At 39.3% G+C, this 19155-nt stretch overlaps 4 protein-coding genes across 5 annotated transcripts in view; 2 read left to right on the top strand and 2 right to left on the bottom strand.

Moving 5' to 3' along the window:
- The window catches only part of tmppe (transmembrane protein with metallophosphoesterase domain), a 298028-nt gene that overhangs the window by 119336 nt on the left and 159537 nt on the right, over positions 1-19155 (top strand). The window lies entirely within an intron of this gene.
- Positions 718-2961, top strand: fbxl8 (F-box and leucine-rich repeat protein 8). The gene is made up of 2 exons (XM_060865049.1): positions 718-1043; positions 1129-2961. Exons 1-2 carry the CDS (start codon positions 907-909, stop codon positions 2093-2095), a joined length of 1104 nt encoding a protein of 367 aa, XP_060721032.1. The 5' UTR covers positions 718-906; the 3' UTR covers positions 2096-2961.
- On the bottom strand, positions 2797-9687 carry ogfod1 (2-oxoglutarate and iron-dependent oxygenase domain containing 1). Its single transcript, XM_060864944.1, has 13 exons — positions 9347-9687; positions 7850-7995; positions 7688-7734; positions 7491-7591; positions 6899-7015; positions 6614-6705; positions 5789-5917; positions 5276-5389; positions 4676-4755; positions 4241-4542; positions 3885-4001; positions 3474-3532; positions 2797-3131 (listed from the first exon to the last, which is right to left on the bottom strand). The coding sequence occupies exons 1-13, from the start codon at positions 9501-9503 to the stop codon at positions 2973-2975; spliced, it is 1620 nt and encodes a 539-aa protein (XP_060720927.1). The 5' UTR covers positions 9504-9687; the 3' UTR covers positions 2797-2972.
- On the bottom strand, positions 9872-15628 carry acd (ACD shelterin complex subunit and telomerase recruitment factor). 2 transcript variants are annotated; one of them, XM_060865562.1, is made up of 13 exons: positions 15323-15628; positions 14683-14804; positions 13635-13725; positions 13186-13265; positions 13049-13093; positions 12914-12960; positions 12615-12766; positions 12449-12527; positions 12146-12319; positions 11901-12017; positions 10735-10994; positions 10570-10646; positions 9872-10129 (listed from the first exon to the last, which is right to left on the bottom strand). In XM_060865562.1, exons 1-13 carry the CDS (start codon positions 15431-15433, stop codon positions 10021-10023), a joined length of 1464 nt encoding a protein of 487 aa, XP_060721545.1. In that variant the 5' UTR covers positions 15434-15628; the 3' UTR covers positions 9872-10020. The 2 variants fall into 2 exon arrangements, with proteins under 2 accessions (XP_060721545.1, XP_060721554.1); XM_060865571.1 differs by having other exon boundaries at positions 12155-12319; positions 15323-15627.

Genomic DNA, 19155 nt, shown 5'->3' with positions numbered 1-19155 from the left:
ATAATATATACATTTTAATAATAATAATAATCATCATAATCATAATAGAATTAATCCTAGTATAGGGTATATTTGCTATTTTTTAGTTTATAAAAAGTTTATTTTTTTAGTTTATTTGTGCTGTTTAATTCTACATCCAATTAAGTTTGTATAATATCTTACTTCTTGTAAATTCATTGTTGTTATAACGCACCTTCTTTTCTCACACTGGTCCACTGTTGTATATCCTGCACAAATGTATAGTTAATTTTTCCTTTCAGTTGTAATACATAAAAAAATACAATTTCTAATTGTATATCTGCACTGGTCACTTTGCACATCGTGCATTAGTGTACAATTCATGTCTCTATTCTTGTTTACATCCAATTGCTTGTTTTTGTAAAACTTTGTTTATACACATTAATGTTGTTATTATTGTTGTTGTTGTTGTTAGTATTATTGTTATTATTATTGTTGTTGTTGTTGTTATTGTTATTAGTATTATTTTTTATTATTAATATTCTTTATTATTATTATTATTATTTTGATTGGTATTATTATTTTCATTATTATTATTATTATTATTATTATTATTGTTATAACCTTTGTTTCTTATATTTATGCTTCTTTTTTATGCACCAACACACCAAGACAAATTCCTGCACATGGTGACCCTACAGTTCCTGGGAATAAACGTGATTCGGATTCGGATTCTGATTCATGTCAGTGAGCTTGGCAATGAACTTGAAAACTTGCCCTCGCCAAGATGGCAGCAGAGAGTTGACGTGTCTGACGTAGGACAGTGACGTGGAAGTAGAGGAGTAAGAGGAAATAACGCTAAGTGGGGAAGAAACCACAGCTGGTGTCCCACTACTGACTTTTTTTTTTTTTTTTTTTGCACTCTTACTTGGTTTGAAGGACAGATTAATGGATCTTCCAGAAGAAATCCTTGCACATATTTTCTCTTTCCTGTCACTGAAGGATAAATGCAATGCCTTCCTGGTGTGTAAAACGTGGTCCAACAGCTTAACCTGCTCAAGTGCATGGACACACGCTGAGATCATGTGAGTACAAATGATTTGGTGTAATGTAATGTAAGTGCAGTTTGTGACATTATTGCTCTTTATTAGTTTGTTTTTATCCAATCAGGTGTGATTCTAGAGACTGTGTTCCTCAGAGGTTCTCTGATCGTCTACCATGTATTAGACATTTAAAGCTGATTGTCAGTGTGGATGAACCTGCTCATCGACAGACTGGTCTGTGGGTTCTGCAACAGGTTCTAGCCAGGGGTCATGGCAGACTGCGCAGGTTATGCGTCAGCTGCTTGGGGAACCCACCTCTGTTTTACTCAGGACAGGACCTGCTGCACGGATTGGTGGATGTCTTGAACAGCGGTTCGTCCCTCATGGCCCTGGACATGAGGGGTGTTCCGTTCACCCTGAATGACAGCTGTATCAAGTGTATAGCTGCTCTCTGCCCTGCCCTGCAAAGTCTCTTCATCAATAACAGTTCTCTGGTGTGTGGAGTCGTCTCAGAGACAATCAGGTACGTCCTGAAAAGCTGTCCATCGCTGAATACTATCGGGCTCTTCCAAGCCAGCATATCTCACGATGTCCTCCGAGACCTCCTCGAACCCCAAAGAACAAAACTAATGCTGCTGGAGTTGCGCTGCGAGCGCTCGCTGAAGTACGTCACGCCGCTTAGCGATCAAATCTGGGCAGACGTGAAACGCAGGCATCCCGGTCTAAGAGTAGACCTGGAGCTGGACCACACGCTTCCGGAGCTCCAGGTTCCCAGCGTTCTTCAGCCCAGCATCCCTGTGAGACAGCTCCGCCTCCACACGTGGACTTGTCTGCTGGACGAGTTACGTCTTGTGGCTCAGAGTTACGCAGGAACGCTGGAGGTGCTGGAACTACAGACCACCGCTTCCCCAGAGCTCAACACGGTGCTGGTCTCCATAGCAACGCAGTGCACAAAACTCTGTGAGGTTCACTGTTACTGTGTGGTTTCGCAGAATGTGATAGAAGCCTTCTGCTCATTGTGTCCTGACTTACACAGATACACACTGAAAACGCGTAAAGAGCTCCACCCGTGGACCTGCACCACTCTTAGATAGCGCACACACACATTTGTACACTTTACACCGCTGCACTGCTGAATTCTGGAAACTGATTGGTCAGTGGGTGTTTGTTAATTCTCTAAAACAGCAGCTCTTGATAGTTATTGGCACAAACAGCTTTACATACTTAATGTGCTTGTTTTAATACTTTATAATTGTTATCGCAGCAGCTCGTTCACAAGGGCCGTGTTCAGTCCACTGCCAAACAGAATTATTTTTTTTTTATTTCTATAACAGCACGTCGGTACTTCAGAGTGAAGTCAGATGAGATTTTGTTTGCGAGTTGCAAAGTATTCATAGTGTATATTATGATATTTTATATTATAGACTAGTTAAATATTTATGATTATATCACTGACATCTATGTTGGAGAGTTGTTTTCTTGATTCTTATTCACATTTAACTCAAGTTTGAGTCTTTTTGAAGTTTTTGTGGTTAAACACACTCTTGAAGGCATAAACGGTTTCATTTCGCACCACTTTGTTACCCTATGGACATTTCTAGGTAGAATTCATTAGAAAGACAAAACCATTAGCCAGCTTTTTAGACTTCGAGGAAGTTTTTTTTCCCCCAAGGCTTGAATTATTAGATACAGAAAAGATTTTAAATAAATTAACAAGAGCGTATAAATGGGGGTGCAAACCTCTGATCGTCTTAAAGAAACGTTTATGGAATATACACAGAAAACACTATTGTGATATGAATGAAACATAAATGTTTATTATTGTACATAAACTTTATAACGGACACGGTTTATTATTTATTCACCCTGAATCCACAGGGGTGCAAACTTATGCACTTTTGTTACACCGTAACATGCCGTTCTTGCTGTATAAAGTGTTGATTAAAGTCTTTGTTGTTCATGTGGTCATGTTTATTCGTAGTAGGTGAAAGAGAAATCGTAAAAGTGTGTGAACGCGGCGTGTTCGTTCTCCTGAACGCTGTTGTGATTGATGTGTTTGATGAATTTCAGTGTCTCTTTGTCTCTGTACACTAACGCTAAAGAGTTCTCCTCAGGGTACACGGTCAGGAGCTACAAACACACGCACAAAAACAAAATTACAATAAAACAGAATTTTCCTTTCAAACTCATTTAGAAGTCTAAGTGCAGATGCTGAACTTTTTCTCTTCGCTTTTACATTAAACTCTTAATTCCAACATGTTTGTGTATAAATACGAAGCTGTAAATGTGTTGAATTGCTCATTTAGAGCTAGAATTACTTTTAACTGTTGGATAGTTCGGACAAAAAAGTCCATACGAACAGCTTTAGGAAGATTTCGTCTCACATCTCGTGGTGGAACGGCTGCAGGTTTATGTTTGTGTTTAACATCTGCTCTTAGACTTCGTTACAAACAGTATGATGTCATCACTGACCTCTTCGTCTTCATCGTGAGCGATGTACGACGTGAATCCTCCGAACTCGGCCTTCCACCCTGAAACAGAACAAGAATAAAAAAAATAAAAAAAAACTTTCTTTTATTCAGCAGCCAAATCCTGCAAGGTGATAAGAATTTTGAGTCTTGAAACAGAAAGCGGGACAGGTGAAAGACAAGAGGAAGACGTGTCTCAGTGAGACAGGTGTCAGGTGTGAGACAGAAAAGAGATACACGTTTATAGGGAAACAAAGACTAAGCAAGTGTCACCAGGAGTGAAAAGGCAGTGACACTGATGTACTGTAGGTGCTGGAAGTGAGTGAGAACAGGACACAACAGGTGTCCAAGATGAGTGAGGCAGGTGTGAGACAAGTGTGATACAGGAGTGAGACCAGAGTGAGACCAGTGTTACCTGTACAGCCCAAATGAAGCAGCAGGTCCAGTGCAAACTCTCTTTTTACAGAGTCGTGCAGCAGAGTGTAATCACCGTGAGACCAACGACGGAGTTCACCAACACACACAGGAGGACCTGAAACACACACACACACACACACACACACACAATGTATAAGTGGAAACATCTTTTTTGACACTTTATTTTTGCATTAGGAATTTAATGGGAACTGTTAAATATGAACACAAAGTTTTCAACGAAATAAGCAACTCCTCTGCACTCATGAGGATGTCACAGCATGTGCCTAAAGTCCAAGTAAAGAACAGGAACAGAACGAATTCAGTCACTTGCCGAACTGAGAAAATTCTTATCACCTTTGGGTGTCTTCTCTGTTGATGATGAAGTGCTACTGGGGCCTTGACCATCACGATGATTTCTATTATCCTCTCCATCACCTGTGCCACTCGGTCCCTCCTGCCCGTCTCTCTGTCCCTCCTGTCCGTCTGTCGGACCTTCCTGACCCTCGCTGTCGCTCTCCTCGTCTCCGGCAGCTAGCGCATGCAGGCTCAGCCCGGTCAGGTTGGACAGCAGGAGGAAGAAGGCCTCAGACATGAGCAGATCCCAGCATTCCTTTAGGCAGGAGGGTAAATTCTGTAGCTGTGCTCGGGCATAACATCTAAAACACACACACACACACACACTTTTAATGAACGAGCAGTAGGAAAGTCACAGTAAGATGATGTAAACTTCTCCTGAATCCATGCAGGATGATGTAAATCCGAAAAACACAAACCTATTCAGCAGCTCACCTCTTATTGGGCGGTCCTGTCCTCTCCCACTGGATTTCAGCCAATCGCAAGGCTTCGATCACCTGCGTATATTTCTCCTCCTGATAAAGAGAGGAAGCGACGTGGAAAAATAACGCAGAGTGCAAATCATTATTCCCCCATACCAGGAAGTATTTAAGGGTTCAATTCCTCTTACACCACGGAAATTTACATACAATTACAATTAAATATTAATAATTAAATATAAGAAAAACAGCTCAGGCATTTTATCTCAGTTTATATGTTGTATTTTCTCACTTATGTTATAGCAGCTATAAAAAATCCCTGTTCCCTGTATGACTGCATGTATTGCAAGTTATTATTTGGGGGATGTGGTAGCCTAGTGGTTAAGGTGTTGGACTACCGACCAGAAGGGCATGAGTTCAAATCCCAGGTCTACCAAGCTGCCACTTCTGGGCCCCTGAGCAAGGCCCTTACCCTCAATTGCTCAGTTGTATAAATTGAAATAAAATTGTAAGTCACTCTGGATAAAGGTGTCTGCTAAATGCCGTAAATGTAAATTATTTATGTGGTCGTGTTAAAATCAGCGTGAAAGCAGCGGATCTGTGACAAGAGTCTCACCTGCAGGAAGTTCGGCAAGCGGATTTCTGAAGTGTCCTCAAACTCCTGCTGGACCTGAGCCTGATACAGAGGATCCATGTAGGTCTCATTCACCCACTCAAACAACAATGTCTCCTGAACACACACACACACACACACACACACCAGAACCAGAACCTAAGCCATTACTTCTGCAGGGGTGTATTACGTGGCTGAGAAAAGAATTTTGGAACTTTACATTTTAGTGCATCGTGATGTTTATATAATGAAAGATGCTGCTTCTGACCCACCTAATAAACTATAAGAATTTTGTGTTTTTATTGCATCACAAAAAAAATATTTCAAAACTTATTCAACTTTAAACTGCACCTTTAAACTGAAACTTTAGCAAATTACATTCATAAAAATTGATATGAAACAATAATAAAAGAAAACTGAATTTCTAAACGAATATAAACATTTTAAAAAGGAATACTCAAACATTTTAAAACTCAATAAGAACACTGACAGAGTTTAACCGTGAACCTGACTCACATCTGCGAGGACGTGTGTGTGACGTGGTGCTCCGGGTTCTGTGTAGCGCAGCGGTCTCTGCAGGGACAAACCATGAAACCAACCACTCAGAGACAAACGACACTTTTCATCAGTAAGAACCTCAGACACCTGTGTTTGAGAGAGAGAGAGAGAGAGAGAGAGAGAGAGAGAGAGAGAGTGAGAGAGAGAGAGACAGAGAGAGAGAGAGACAGAGAGAGAGAGAGAAAGAGAGAGAGAGAGAGAGAGTGAGAGAGAGAGACAGACAGAGGGAGAGAGACAGAGAGAGAGACAGACAGAGAGAGAGAGAGAGAAAGAGAGGGAGAGAGAGCGGGAGAGAGAGAGTGAGAGAAAGAGAGACACAGAGAGAGAAAGAGGGAGAGAGAGAGCGAGTTTGGTTTCATACTTTCACATTTGATCAGAAATAATGATGGAAAAAATAGTTAATTACAATTAAAATAGTTAAATGCATGTAGAAATCAGAAAGCAGAGGAAACACGGAGCTAACAGTAAAATGTATTTACAAGCTTAAAACACTACAAAACCGAAACTCAGTGTCTGGAGTGTTTCCTGCAGCAAACCAGAAGTGGTGAATTTTGTTGAGCTGGTTAGAGTAATCAAAGACAGTGTTTAGATTTCACATGCAACCACGTCGACATGCAGCTTTTGGACACGTTCGCTTCAGTTTCTCACAGCTGCAGTTCTCACAATGCAATTAAAGTGTTTATTGTCATATGCACAGTAAGGAAACAAGTTTCCTAGTACAATGAAACAGACAATGAACAGAGTATGAGTTTTGTGTGTGTGTGTGTGTGTGTGTGTATTGACCTGATGGAAGGAAACAGGAGAGACTTCAAAAAACAACAAAGTGTTCCAGCTGGGCAGAAGAGACTTCACTATGCTCACTGGTTCATAATGTTCTACACACACAAAAAAAAAATTATAAGGCTGTTGAATTTTGGATTGTGATTCCTCAGATGGTGCTGATTAATTAACACCCCAAATGGCTGTGGTATAAAACAAAGTAAACCCTTGGGATGTGTTGAGATAAAAAATAAAACAAGCTCCGCTCAACACACACACACACACACACACACACACACACACACACACCGTTTGTGTTGTACAAATCTAAAGTTCCTCCATCACTCAGGTCCCACGGAGTCACTAAGTAAAGGATGAAAGCGACTCTCCGGCCTTCAAGTTCATCATCGTGACACAGCAAGGTGTCTGAGGAAGAGGGAAGACGAATGACGTGAAACACAAACACACAGAAAAAGAAAGAGAGAGAGAGAAAGCAATAGAGAGTGAGAGAGAGAGTGAGAGAGAGAGAGAGAGAGAGAGAGAGAGAGAGCGAGCGAGAGAGCAAGCACGAGAGAGAACGAGCGAGAGAGAGAGAGAGAAAGAGAGAGAGTGAGTGAGAGTGAGTGAGTGAGAGAGCGACAGAGAGTGAGAAAGAGAGAGAGCGAGCGAGAGAGCAAGCACGAGAGAGAACGAGCGAGAGAGAGAGAGAGAGAGAAAGAGAGAGAGTGAGTGAGAGTGAGTGAGTGAGAGAGCGACAGAGAGTGAGAAAGAGAGAGAGCGTGAGAAAGAGTGAGAGAGCGATAGAGAGTGAGAGAGATAGAAAGAGAGAGAGAGAAAGAGAGAGAGAGAGTGAGATAGAAAGGAGAGAGAGAGAGAGAGAGAAAACTTGTTGTTTCATTACCTGTGTGCTCGTATTTAGCACAGGAAATATCCACAGTCGGCTCCAAGTCCACTCCTAACACTTCAGACAGCCACGAGCGGAACTGGTGGAAAAGAAGTGACCTAACACACACACACACACACACACACACAGGAGCACAATGTTCACACCGATTACATAAAAACTTCTTGCACTCTAAGCTGCACAAACACTCGTACCTTATTTCAGAAATGTGATGCTCTTTCCTCTTCTTCAGATCATCAGACTGCAAAAGACACAATTCCACATTTCTGTCTTCAGTATTCAGAATGTTAACTCCCACACACACACACACACACACACACACACACGATCACAAACACCCACGCTAACTCAAGTACCTGCTGGAATTTGTACAGGTCGTTGGATTTGCTGTGAAAGTTGAGATGCAGCAGTTCATCTCTTAGGTTCTCCACAAAACTCTCGTTCTGAACAAAGTTCCTGATCATACAGTGAGGAAACGGATCACAGTCCAGCTGCACGCCGCCTGCACACGTAACGCATGTTTATAGAAGAAAAACAGACAAACATGACCGTGTAAAACCAGTCACTACAACGCCTCAGACAAAAGGTCATTCTCATACATGTTTGAAACGGTTTTTCCTCTTAAAAACTAGTATTTCAAAAGAATTGGCACCCCTTACATATTCACAAAACCTACAAAAAAAATGCTATCTTTCTAAAAAATTGCGCAATACTTCTTTGTTATCTATTGCCGAATTATGGAGTGATACTTTAGAGCTGTTTTGTTTTATTTTATTTTATTTTTTTTTATTTATTTATTTATTTTTGGGTGGTTCTTATGAATTTTGATGGTTCATAAGATAAAAACTGGCTTCCTCTGCCAGAAGGTTATGACCTGGATGAACTCCATTTTCAATCAAATAATGACCATCTCAGTCCGTGAACTAAACCTGAGAGGATAAAGAAGTTTGAGGTCTCTGATCACCTCCGATCTCGTTAGATGTTCCATCACCGTATGTTTTACTCACATCATATATTCATTTTTCTTTATAATAAGTAAAATCACAGCCAGGAAATTGCTACGTGTCTGCTACAGCTGAAATTTCTGCTACTGCTTCCACGTTAGGTCAGACTTATTGAACACTTTTCTAAACACAAATTTCAGTGACAGTCAGTGAGTCAGTGCTGGTCAGTAAGTCAGTGACAGTAAGTGAGTCAGTGCTGGTCAGTGAGAGTCAGTGAGTCAGTGCTGGTCAGTGAGTCAGTGCTGGTCAGTGACAGTCAGTGAGTCAGTGCTGGTCAGTGAGTCAGTGCTGGTCAGTAAGTCAGTGACAGTAAGTGAGTCAGTGCTGGTCAGTGAGAGTCAGTGAGTCAGTGCTGGTCAGTGAGTCAGTGCTGGTCAGTGACAGTCAGTGAGTCAGTGCTGGTCAGTGAATCAGTGCTGGTCAGTGAGTCAGTGACATTCAGTAAGTCAGTGCTGGTCGGTGAGAGTCAGTGCTGGTCAGTGCATCAGTGAGAATCAGTGACTCAATGCTGGTCAGTGAGTCAGTGAGAGTCAGTGCTGGTCAGTGAGTCAGAGCTGGTCAGTGAGTCAGTGACAGTCAGTAAGTCAGCTGGACAGTGAGTCAGTGCTGGCCAGTGAGTCAGAGCTGGTCAGTGAGTCAGTGCAGTTCAGTAAGTCAGTGACAGTCAGTGAGTCAATCCTGGTCAGTGACAGTCAGTGAGTCAGTGCTGGACAGTGAGAGTCAGTGACAGTCAGTGCTGGACAGTGAGAGTCAGTGAGTGAGAGTCAGTGCTGGACAGTGAGAGTCAGTGAGTAAGTGAGAGTCAGCGAGTCAATAAACTGCACGTGCGTTTAACACGAGCACACGAACCCTGAGAAAAACTCGTCTTTTTCCTCCAAGCGTCTTTCATTCCATTCCGGATCACATCATCCTTCAGGTCCGAGCTGATCACAGCGACCTCGCCCTCTTTACTCTTTTTAACACTTTTCCCTTTATTTGTGCCGTTCGAGCGCCGTTTAGTAGACATTATTATCCTCCAAGTTAGAAGAGGAGCCCGGCGCACGAATGTGACGTCATCAAAACACTCCTTAAAACCTTCCCGTTTTGGTTCTAATAATTATTATTGTTATTACTATTATTAACAACAACTAATAATAAAATACGGTATTTTTTTAACCAGATCTGAGCAGTTAACGTGTGTGTGTGTGTGTGAGGGACAGATACAAAGAGCCCCAGAGGAACCTGATGTGGTTATATGAGTTACCGTAATCCTCCTATTAGACTGAACCATGAGTTTATGGACTATATAAACTACTGACATGTGATTGGCTGCATGAGTGACAGCAATGTACAGGTGTTCCTAATAAAGTGACACTTATTGTTCATGCAAACCCCTTTATTTCTCTGCGCAACAAGCATTTTATTATTTTCAAGATTTGTTTGAGAACTTATATTTTAATAAAACACAAAATATTTAAAAAAGAATTTTACAATGTTAAGTACAACACCACTGTTTATACAGAATATACAGAACCCAACAAAAATCATTTCAACATTGCAACCTTTCTCAGCTCCACTCCGCTGCTGACAATAAGTGTGTGGCGAGGAGTCCCCAGGTAAGCCACCGCCCACTGCACCAGGCGCTCTGGGACTCTATACACACACACACACACACACACACACACACACACGTGCACACACACATATACACACAAACACACACGCACACACACATCCCCCTCATGAACTCTACACTATTCCTTTCACAAACACATTTTACACAGCAGACAGAAATTACAATAAATATATTTCATTATAATTCATTTTTATGATCTTGCTTAATCATAAATAAATGCTGAAATTCTTGTTTCAGATGTTTTAAACGTTATTTTTTGAGGGCTTTTGTTTCTTTTTTTTCTTTAGTGTGCCACCATGTAATCAGATTGAATTAGACACATACAATACTTTTAATAAAACAGTAAACATAATATAATGTGAGAGTGTATTCTACTTTGTTTGCTTTAACTTTAACGACTTATTATAAAATTATTATTATTATTATTATTATTATTCTCTTTTTCAGATGGACTTACTTGCACTGGCTGAGAGCCAATGTGACGTTTGGACAAGGATCATATGTGTATGAGAAACTGCTTCCATCTGAATGGACCTGAGTTTGGACACGAGAGGAAAAGGGACATTTATTTACAACACAAGCATATCTCTGTGTGTGTGTGTGTGTGTGTGTGTGGACTTACTCGGCTCTTTTTATTGGGAGGGGTGTGCGACATGTGGCCTGGTATTTTTTGGGGAGCTTCTGTTAGGGATTTTTCTTCTACACACACGGCTGCAGTGTGTGTGATTGTTGGCTCCTGATGCAGGTCTGTGGTTGTCGGATCACTCTGGTGGGCGGGGCTATGTGGAGATGGGTGTGGTCTCTGAAGAGGTGGACCAATGATCCTGGACTCGTTAACAAGCTGAGAGCAACTGTCCAGCTGTAAGAGTGGCTCCAGATGACCTACAATTAACAAGAACAACATGTGTTTATATTGTTTAAACACTTAACAAAACGAACCAACAAACAAAATAAGATAATGATGGTATTAATTATAAAACGTGCAATAATGAGCTATCAACACTATGAGCTTCATTAAGGTTTGAATTACAAACTCCAGAATCAGGAATGACAAGTTTGTTTACTTTATCAAATGAAATAATTGACAAATGATACAATAAAATAGTAAATGTATCCTAATAATATAATAAAAATATAAATACTACTTTTAAATAATAATAAACAAAATTTATATTACTATTATTATTAATTAAACATAATTACAATACTTATTATTAACTAACAAATTAAAACAATGTTTAAATATTAATACTACTTTTTAAAAGTAATAAATTAGTAAAATAATTATGTTAAAACTTTCTACTGAAAATGTAATATTAATTTTACAACATGACAATTAATTGTATTTCAGTAATCACCTATTGTATTATTAATAATAATAATAATTCTGATAAAATATTTATTTTTTCTACTACTACTACTACTACTACTACTAATAATAATAATAATAATGTATAATCAAATGGTTAAAATGTATATTACTGATGTATTTTTATTTAAAATATATATAACAAAAAAAAAACGAGCTCCAGTCTAAAAACAAATACAAAGATTTACCTTATTTATTTTAATATCTGAAGTATTTCTTAAAAGAAGACATCTAATTAGTGTAGAGTTAAATTCATTCAAATAAATATTATTGCAGTCATTTCATATTGTTTGGATTATTATTAGCCCACTAGAGTAACGATTTATTTAACTCACATATGAACTTATATTCTGTAGAATTTTCAACTGAAATCTGGAACATTGTGTGTGTTTGTACTGATTTAGTAAAAAATTATTTACACTCTAAAGAATATGGTGAAGTTCCGATCAGGTCATCAGCAGGATCAAATAAATCCCAGGGGCTCTCTCGGTCTCCGCTCTCTCCTCCTCCTCCTCCACACCACACCTCTGAGAGACCTGGAAAAGAGAAGTAAAGTGTGTGTGTGTTATGGATGGGGAAAAGGTAAAGGGGGAACACAATAACATCACAATAAGCTCCCTGGAGTAGCATTTACTCTCCTCAGCATTTCCACATCACTGCTCACCTCTCCTACCTGCTTTGGTGTTATTCTGGGTGAGCTGATGCCCGTCTTCCAGCCTATCGGAAGCCGGGGTAGACAAATCTCTGCCCCCATCTTGCATCGTGATTGGCTGCGTCATTGGTTCAGCTACTTGGGGAGGCACCAGACCACTTGGAGTTTCGCTCAAACTCGACACACCTGAGCACGAGAGCATTTAAAGGGGAAACAAAAACACATGCATGGAGAAGCTCGGGCACTCGTCTGGTGGAATTCCCGAAGGTCCGTAATGATAAGGAGCAATTAATTAGACAAGAGACAGTACAGTACCGGGATCAGCTGTCAACATCTCCCTCTGCTCCTCTGGGATGAGGAGATGAGACACAGGAGTGCTGAAACTCTCCTCACCCTGGAAAAAACAGCCCCACACACACACATTTGTTTGGATGCAATTCTGACAGCTGGCGCCACCTGGTTGCTATGGATACCAGCTTACCCTGCAGCGAAGCCTCTCTCGGTGCCAGTGTGTGGGTGTGGCCATCCCCAGGTGACCTGCAGAGGGTGTGGCTATTTTCTTGATTGCATCATTCAGGAGGTCCATGATGATGTCATTGTGCCACGCCCCCATCAAACAGGAAAGTGGGAGTCCTGTGAGAAAAAAAAATCAACAACAAAGAACATTTTAAATGTATTATTTTTAAATACGCATCAAAATAAAGTTTAGAAGTAAAGTGTGTGTGAAAGTGTGTATAGTAATTGTGTGTGTGTGTGTGTGTGTGTGAGTGAGACACTAACCTGACTGTGAGCACACAGAAGTGATTGAACTCTCCTTCATGAGGGAGCTGAAGTGAAAATTAAGATACATAACATTAAAACAGAGAAAAATGACAACCACAACACACACACACTCTCTCTCTTACACACACGTACCGCCACGTCTTCAGGATTTGTTGCCTGACTGATGGCAGCATTGTGCTGAAAGTAAAAGAGACGGTGAGAAATATTTTGGCTTTATTGATTATAAAATATTTTTTAAATAATTATTATGTATTATGGAAATGTCTTGCCAGCTCGGGGGGCGGTGATGTCTACTGACTCGACCCACAGTGACGATCTGATTAACAGTGAGATAAAACTGACAGTTCGTCTAAAAACGGGAAAAAAGAAAAGAACCTGATATTGAACATTGACATAAGACACAGTCCACTGAGTGCTGAGGGTTTTATAATCTCCGCTGGTTTTTGATGTAAGAGCTGCTCAGTGAACATGAGAACATGAGAGTTATAAAATCCATCAAGGGCTTGATATTCAAAATATTCATATTATATAAACGGAGTGCAAACTATTAAACGTTATTTCTATTATTTAACTATCAATACCTCAACACACGCTTGCAAACTCTAAATGTCTTATTGCCATTCATTCCTGTATCCTGAGGGTGTGTAAACTTTTGCACACAGCTGTATAATGATAGAATATGTTTGAAGGCCATGATAATTGTGTTTGTCTGCTGTACCAGTTCTGGGTCCGTGTGGAAGTTCAGCTGGAATTTTCGCACCGACACCGTCGTGTTATCCAGCCCTGAAAACGTGTCTCTCTCCTCTAACCTGAAACACACGCACACACACGCACATGCACGCGCACACACACGCACACCCTCCAAATGTTTATTACTGACACAAACAGATTCATTAATGATATCAGATTTGGAAAGGAAATGTTTATAAAAATGGTATTTACTTTAAAAAATAATATTTAAAATATTAACATGACCTTTAATATCACTATTATTGATACAAACCACCAATAACCTGAAAATGATTAAATAAATTAATTGCTTAACCTAATTAATTAAATCAATCAATTAATCAATCAATCAATTAATTATTAATTTAAACAAAAAATAGACAATAAAAAGTGTATTATTGATGCAACATCCTAAAAATGTAGTAAAAAAAAAGCTGATACATGATAAATTATAAATAAACATTAGATTTGATTTTAATGTTATTAATTATTGCACTGTGCACCCATTAATATTTTGATTGATAAATAAATAAATAAATAAACAAACAGTCCACCAGTAACTTGCATGAACATGAACAAGCTGCATTTTCAGAACAAGTCTATTAATGTTTAATACAAAATAATCCCTATAATTAGGAACATTTTACTACCATAAATACACACATGTTCTATAAAGTGGACTAAATATTATTAAATTCTAAACCTTAAATATTTGGTGCAGTATAACTAACTGCTCTATAATCAATTCTCTCGCTCTACGTCTAATTTTGTAATGAGAGTTTCGTGCTAAAAAAATTCTCCTGGAGTGAACTGAGTAGAAGATAAAGTTGTGTTTAAGTGTGTAGAGTTTGTGTTACATTCTGGTTGTTTTTTTCTTTATTTATTAACTCTATTTCGGATTGACGGGTTCGGGCTGATTTAACACAATAAGCTGCTGCTGATGTTGATGATGATGATGGTGTAAAATTAGGCAAGGACTCAGGTGTTTAGTCGCTGGTGTCATAACACCTAGTTAATAAGTTGTGTGTTGTACTCACTCCTGCATGTGCTCCCAGGCTGAGGCACTGAGCACCGCAGGGATGAACACGGTCCCATCAGACAGGAACAGCATGCAAGCATCACTCGCATCCGTGCGCTGAGACTCGGTCAAGTCGCTCACCTACACACACACACACACACCACACAATACACACATACTCTCCATTATTTATCAGTTCACCACACCACCGACACCTCCGTCTCAGTGTCCCGTGAATCCAGATCATTAAAAATGTAACCACAGTTTTACTCCTTTCACATTTACACATACTGTACATCCCTATCTTGAAATGTTCTGAAACGTCTCACATTCTGTAATTATTTTACTAAAAACACTAGTGTTTTAGCCCCGCCCCAATATTGCTCTTGACCACGCCCACACACAATCAGTGTAACCCATAAACATATAAAGTCAGTATTGCTTTTTATTTGTGAGATACAAGGGAACGCCCACTTCTGTCTACGTCACGCTGGTGGGTGGTGACACAAGGGAACGCCCACCTCTGTCTACGTCACGTCTGGTGGGCGTGGCTTAGGAGGACAATAACCCAGGTATGGATTCTGTAAGGTGTTTAAGCTCAAAGTAAGAAGGCGGCGGCTCATTATAACACGTTAAAACGTCATACATCAGTGTCTCACCCCGACTACATGAGCTCTGACGCTCGAACAGCGCTGCTGCTCTTTGCTGTAGTTCAGAATCATCTGCTCGATCCACGGAGTCGGTTCACTCTCAGTCCTGCAGCGCCGCATTACAGCCTAAACTGGTTTAAAATCCCTTTATAAACGTGTACTGACAACACGATCACATGTTAAAAAAACGTTTTACTTTAATCCCGTTCTCAAGGTTCACACTCAATATTAGATTTCGCTCAAAAACAAGCGACTGAATTTGGCGGCTCGCTTGAACGCTGCACTCTTGTTTTCGCTCCGTGTAGAAACACGAACAAAGAACGTTAATTTCCGGTGTGGATGGAATTCATGCGCGTGTCTCTGCTGCCCTCTTGAGGAACATTTTCGGGGAAAATAAATAAATGAATAAATAAAAAGACCGATGTGCAGTGTTTAAAACTCTCTAACAATAATATAACACATCAAGTGCTGGTGTAGTAATAATAATAATAATAATAACAACAACAACAACTCTGTCCAAGTGCCAAGTGCATGCCAATACTTTATACAGTGCAACATATTGTGGTAAGTGAAGCTAAAATATACATACTATATATACACACACATACTATACACACACATATTATACACACATACTATATACACACACATACTATATACACATACATATATATACTATATACACACCAGGGGCGTAGCCATCATTTAAAAAGTGGGGGGGACGAAACGTCTAGTGTTATCTGTTTTTTTTTTTTTCAGTTAACCCTTGTGTAAATGACAGGTTTTATTTTTAATCATGATTTTTTTTAATCATGCTTTATATGATTTATATGATTATAAAACAGAAAGAAAGAAAGAAATAGAACAGCTTGCCACTGGTACAGTACCCTTAAAAGTACATCTTTGTACCTTATTTACATTTTTTACATTACCCATCATCCTTTGCACCCCGTCATCCACCATGTCTGTTCACCCGGACTCTATTTATACTCATCACCGCTGTCTTCACTCATTGTCGGTTATCGTCTTTACTACGTTGTATGTATGTATGTATGTGTGATTTACCTGCTCCTTATTATTAAAATGACATCTTTAATGTCACTATCCGTCGTCCTCGTCTCTGTCGTGTACATACAGTGACACATACTTGATATTATGTAGAATTGGCAGTTAAACATGCTGTAAAATCTCAGTTCAACATCATCTTTATTCATATTTGAAGGGTTTTGATAACACACTTGTTAACACAAAAGACGTTATAAAAGAGTTTATATAACGTTTGTCAAAGCAGCTATTTTTCCTTATAATCCTTTAAATTAAAACTTGCTCATTATTCAACAAGAGCAACAGGCAGAGTTACTAAACATTGTGCAACACAATTCTGATACCATGTGCCAACTTACACTGCTTGACATTTTTATAAAAAAAAAGGACTGAAGCGTTTTTTGCCGCTTTGAGCTCATCGTAACCGAACGCTGGACCGCGGGTGCGACTCGAGCTACAGTACTGGGGGCGCGTGATGATGACGTGACAAGTGAGCGACTGATTGCCGTGAACGTCATGTATAGACTACCTTAAACTTTCTTGTTCTTTGAATTTTAAATCACTGTGCATTTATATACATTGCTCCATTAAAACCTCAACATGTGGTGAACACAACTCTCCACTAAAAAAAGTGAGGGGGACGAATTTACTTTTTATAAAAAGTGCGGGGGACATGATCATGTCCGCGTAATCTACGCCCCTGATACACACACATACTATATATACACACATACACTATATACACACACACACACTATATGCACACATACTATATATACACACATACACTATACACACACACACTATATGCACACATACTATATATACACACATACACTATATACACACACACTATATGCACACATACTATATATACACACATACACTATATACACACACACTATATGCACACATACTATATATACACACATACACTATATACACACACACTATATGCACACATACTATATATACACACACTATATACACACATACTATATATACACACATACACTATATACACACACACACTATATGCACACATACTATATATACACACATACACTATATACACACATACACTATATACACACACACTATATGCACACACACTATATATACACACATACACTATATACACACACACACTATATATACACACACATACACTATATACACACACACACTATATGCACACATACTATATATACACACATACACTATATGCACACATACTATATATACACACATACACTATATACACACACACACTATATGCACACATACTATATATACACACATACACTATATACACACATACACTATATACACACACACTATATGCACACATACTATATATACACACATACACTATATACACACACATACACTATATGCACACATACTGTATACACACATACTATATTATATAGACATATACTAAAGACAAAAAGGACTGGGCTGCTGCTGAGTGGTCCAAAGTTATGTTCTCTGATGAAAGTTAATTTTGCATTTCCTTTGGAAATCAGGGTCCCAGAGTCTGGAGGAAGAGAGGCGAGGCACACATATACGTTGCTTGAGGTCCAGTGTAAAGTTTCCACAGTCAGTGATGGTTGGGGTGCCATGTCATCTGCTGGTGTTGGTCCACTGTGTTTTCTGAGGTCCAAGGTCAACGCAGCCGTATACCAAGACGTTTTAGAGCACTTCATGCTTCCTGCTGCTGACCAACTTTATGGAGATGCAGATTTCATTTTCCAACAGGACTTGGCACCTGCACACAGTGCCAAAGCTACCAGTACCTGGTTTAAGGACCATGGGATCCCCTGTTCTTAATTGGCCAGCAAACTCGCCTGACCTTAACCCCATAGAAAATCTATGGGGTATTGTGAAGAGGAACATGTGATATGCCAGACCCAACAATGCAGAAGAGCTGAAGGCCACTATCAGAGCAACCTGGACTCTCATAACACCTGAGCAGTGCCACAGACTGATCGACTCCATACCATGCCGGATTGCTGCAGTAATTCAGGCAAAAGGAGCCCCAATTAAGTACTGAGTGCTGTACATGCTCATACTTTTCAGTTGGCCCAGATTTCTTAAAATCCTTTTCTTTGTATTGGTCTTAAGTAATATTCTAATTTTCTGAGATACTGAATTTGGGATTTTTGTTAGTTGTCAGTTATAATCATCAAAATTTAAAGAAATAAACATTTGAAATATATCGGTCTGTGTGTAATGAATGGATATAATACACAAGTTTCACTTTTTGAATGGAATTAGTGAAATAAATCAACTTTTTGATGATATTCTAATTATATGACCAGCACCTGTGTGTGTGTGTGTGTGTGTGTGTGTGTGTGTATATATATATATATATACATATATATATATATATATATATATATGTATATATATATATATATTTATATATATATATATATATATGTATATATATATATATATATACACACACACACACATATATATCTGAGATGATTCGCGCTTTATGACATGGTGCGTTATCCTGCTGGAAGTAGCCATCAGAAGATGGGTACACTGTGGTCATAAAGGGATGGACATGGTCAGCAACAATACTCAGGTAGGCATCTCAGTTCAGAGAGTCTCTTCTACATACCTCGGTTGTAACGAGTGGTTATTTGAGTTACTGTTGCCTTTCTATCAGCTCGAACCAGTCTGGCCATTCTCCTCTGACCTCTGGCATCAACAAGGCATTTGCGCCCACAGAACTGCCCTCACTGGATATTTTCTCTTTTTCGGACCATTCTCTGTAAACCCTA

Source organism: Tachysurus vachellii, chromosome 1, assembly GCF_030014155.1.
Source record: "Tachysurus vachellii isolate PV-2020 chromosome 1, HZAU_Pvac_v1, whole genome shotgun sequence".
Classification (NCBI taxonomy): Eukaryota; Metazoa; Chordata; class Actinopteri; order Siluriformes; family Bagridae; genus Tachysurus; species Tachysurus vachellii.
Note: the sequence above shows the minus strand (reverse complement) of the source record. Positions and strands in the feature narration are given on the sequence as shown.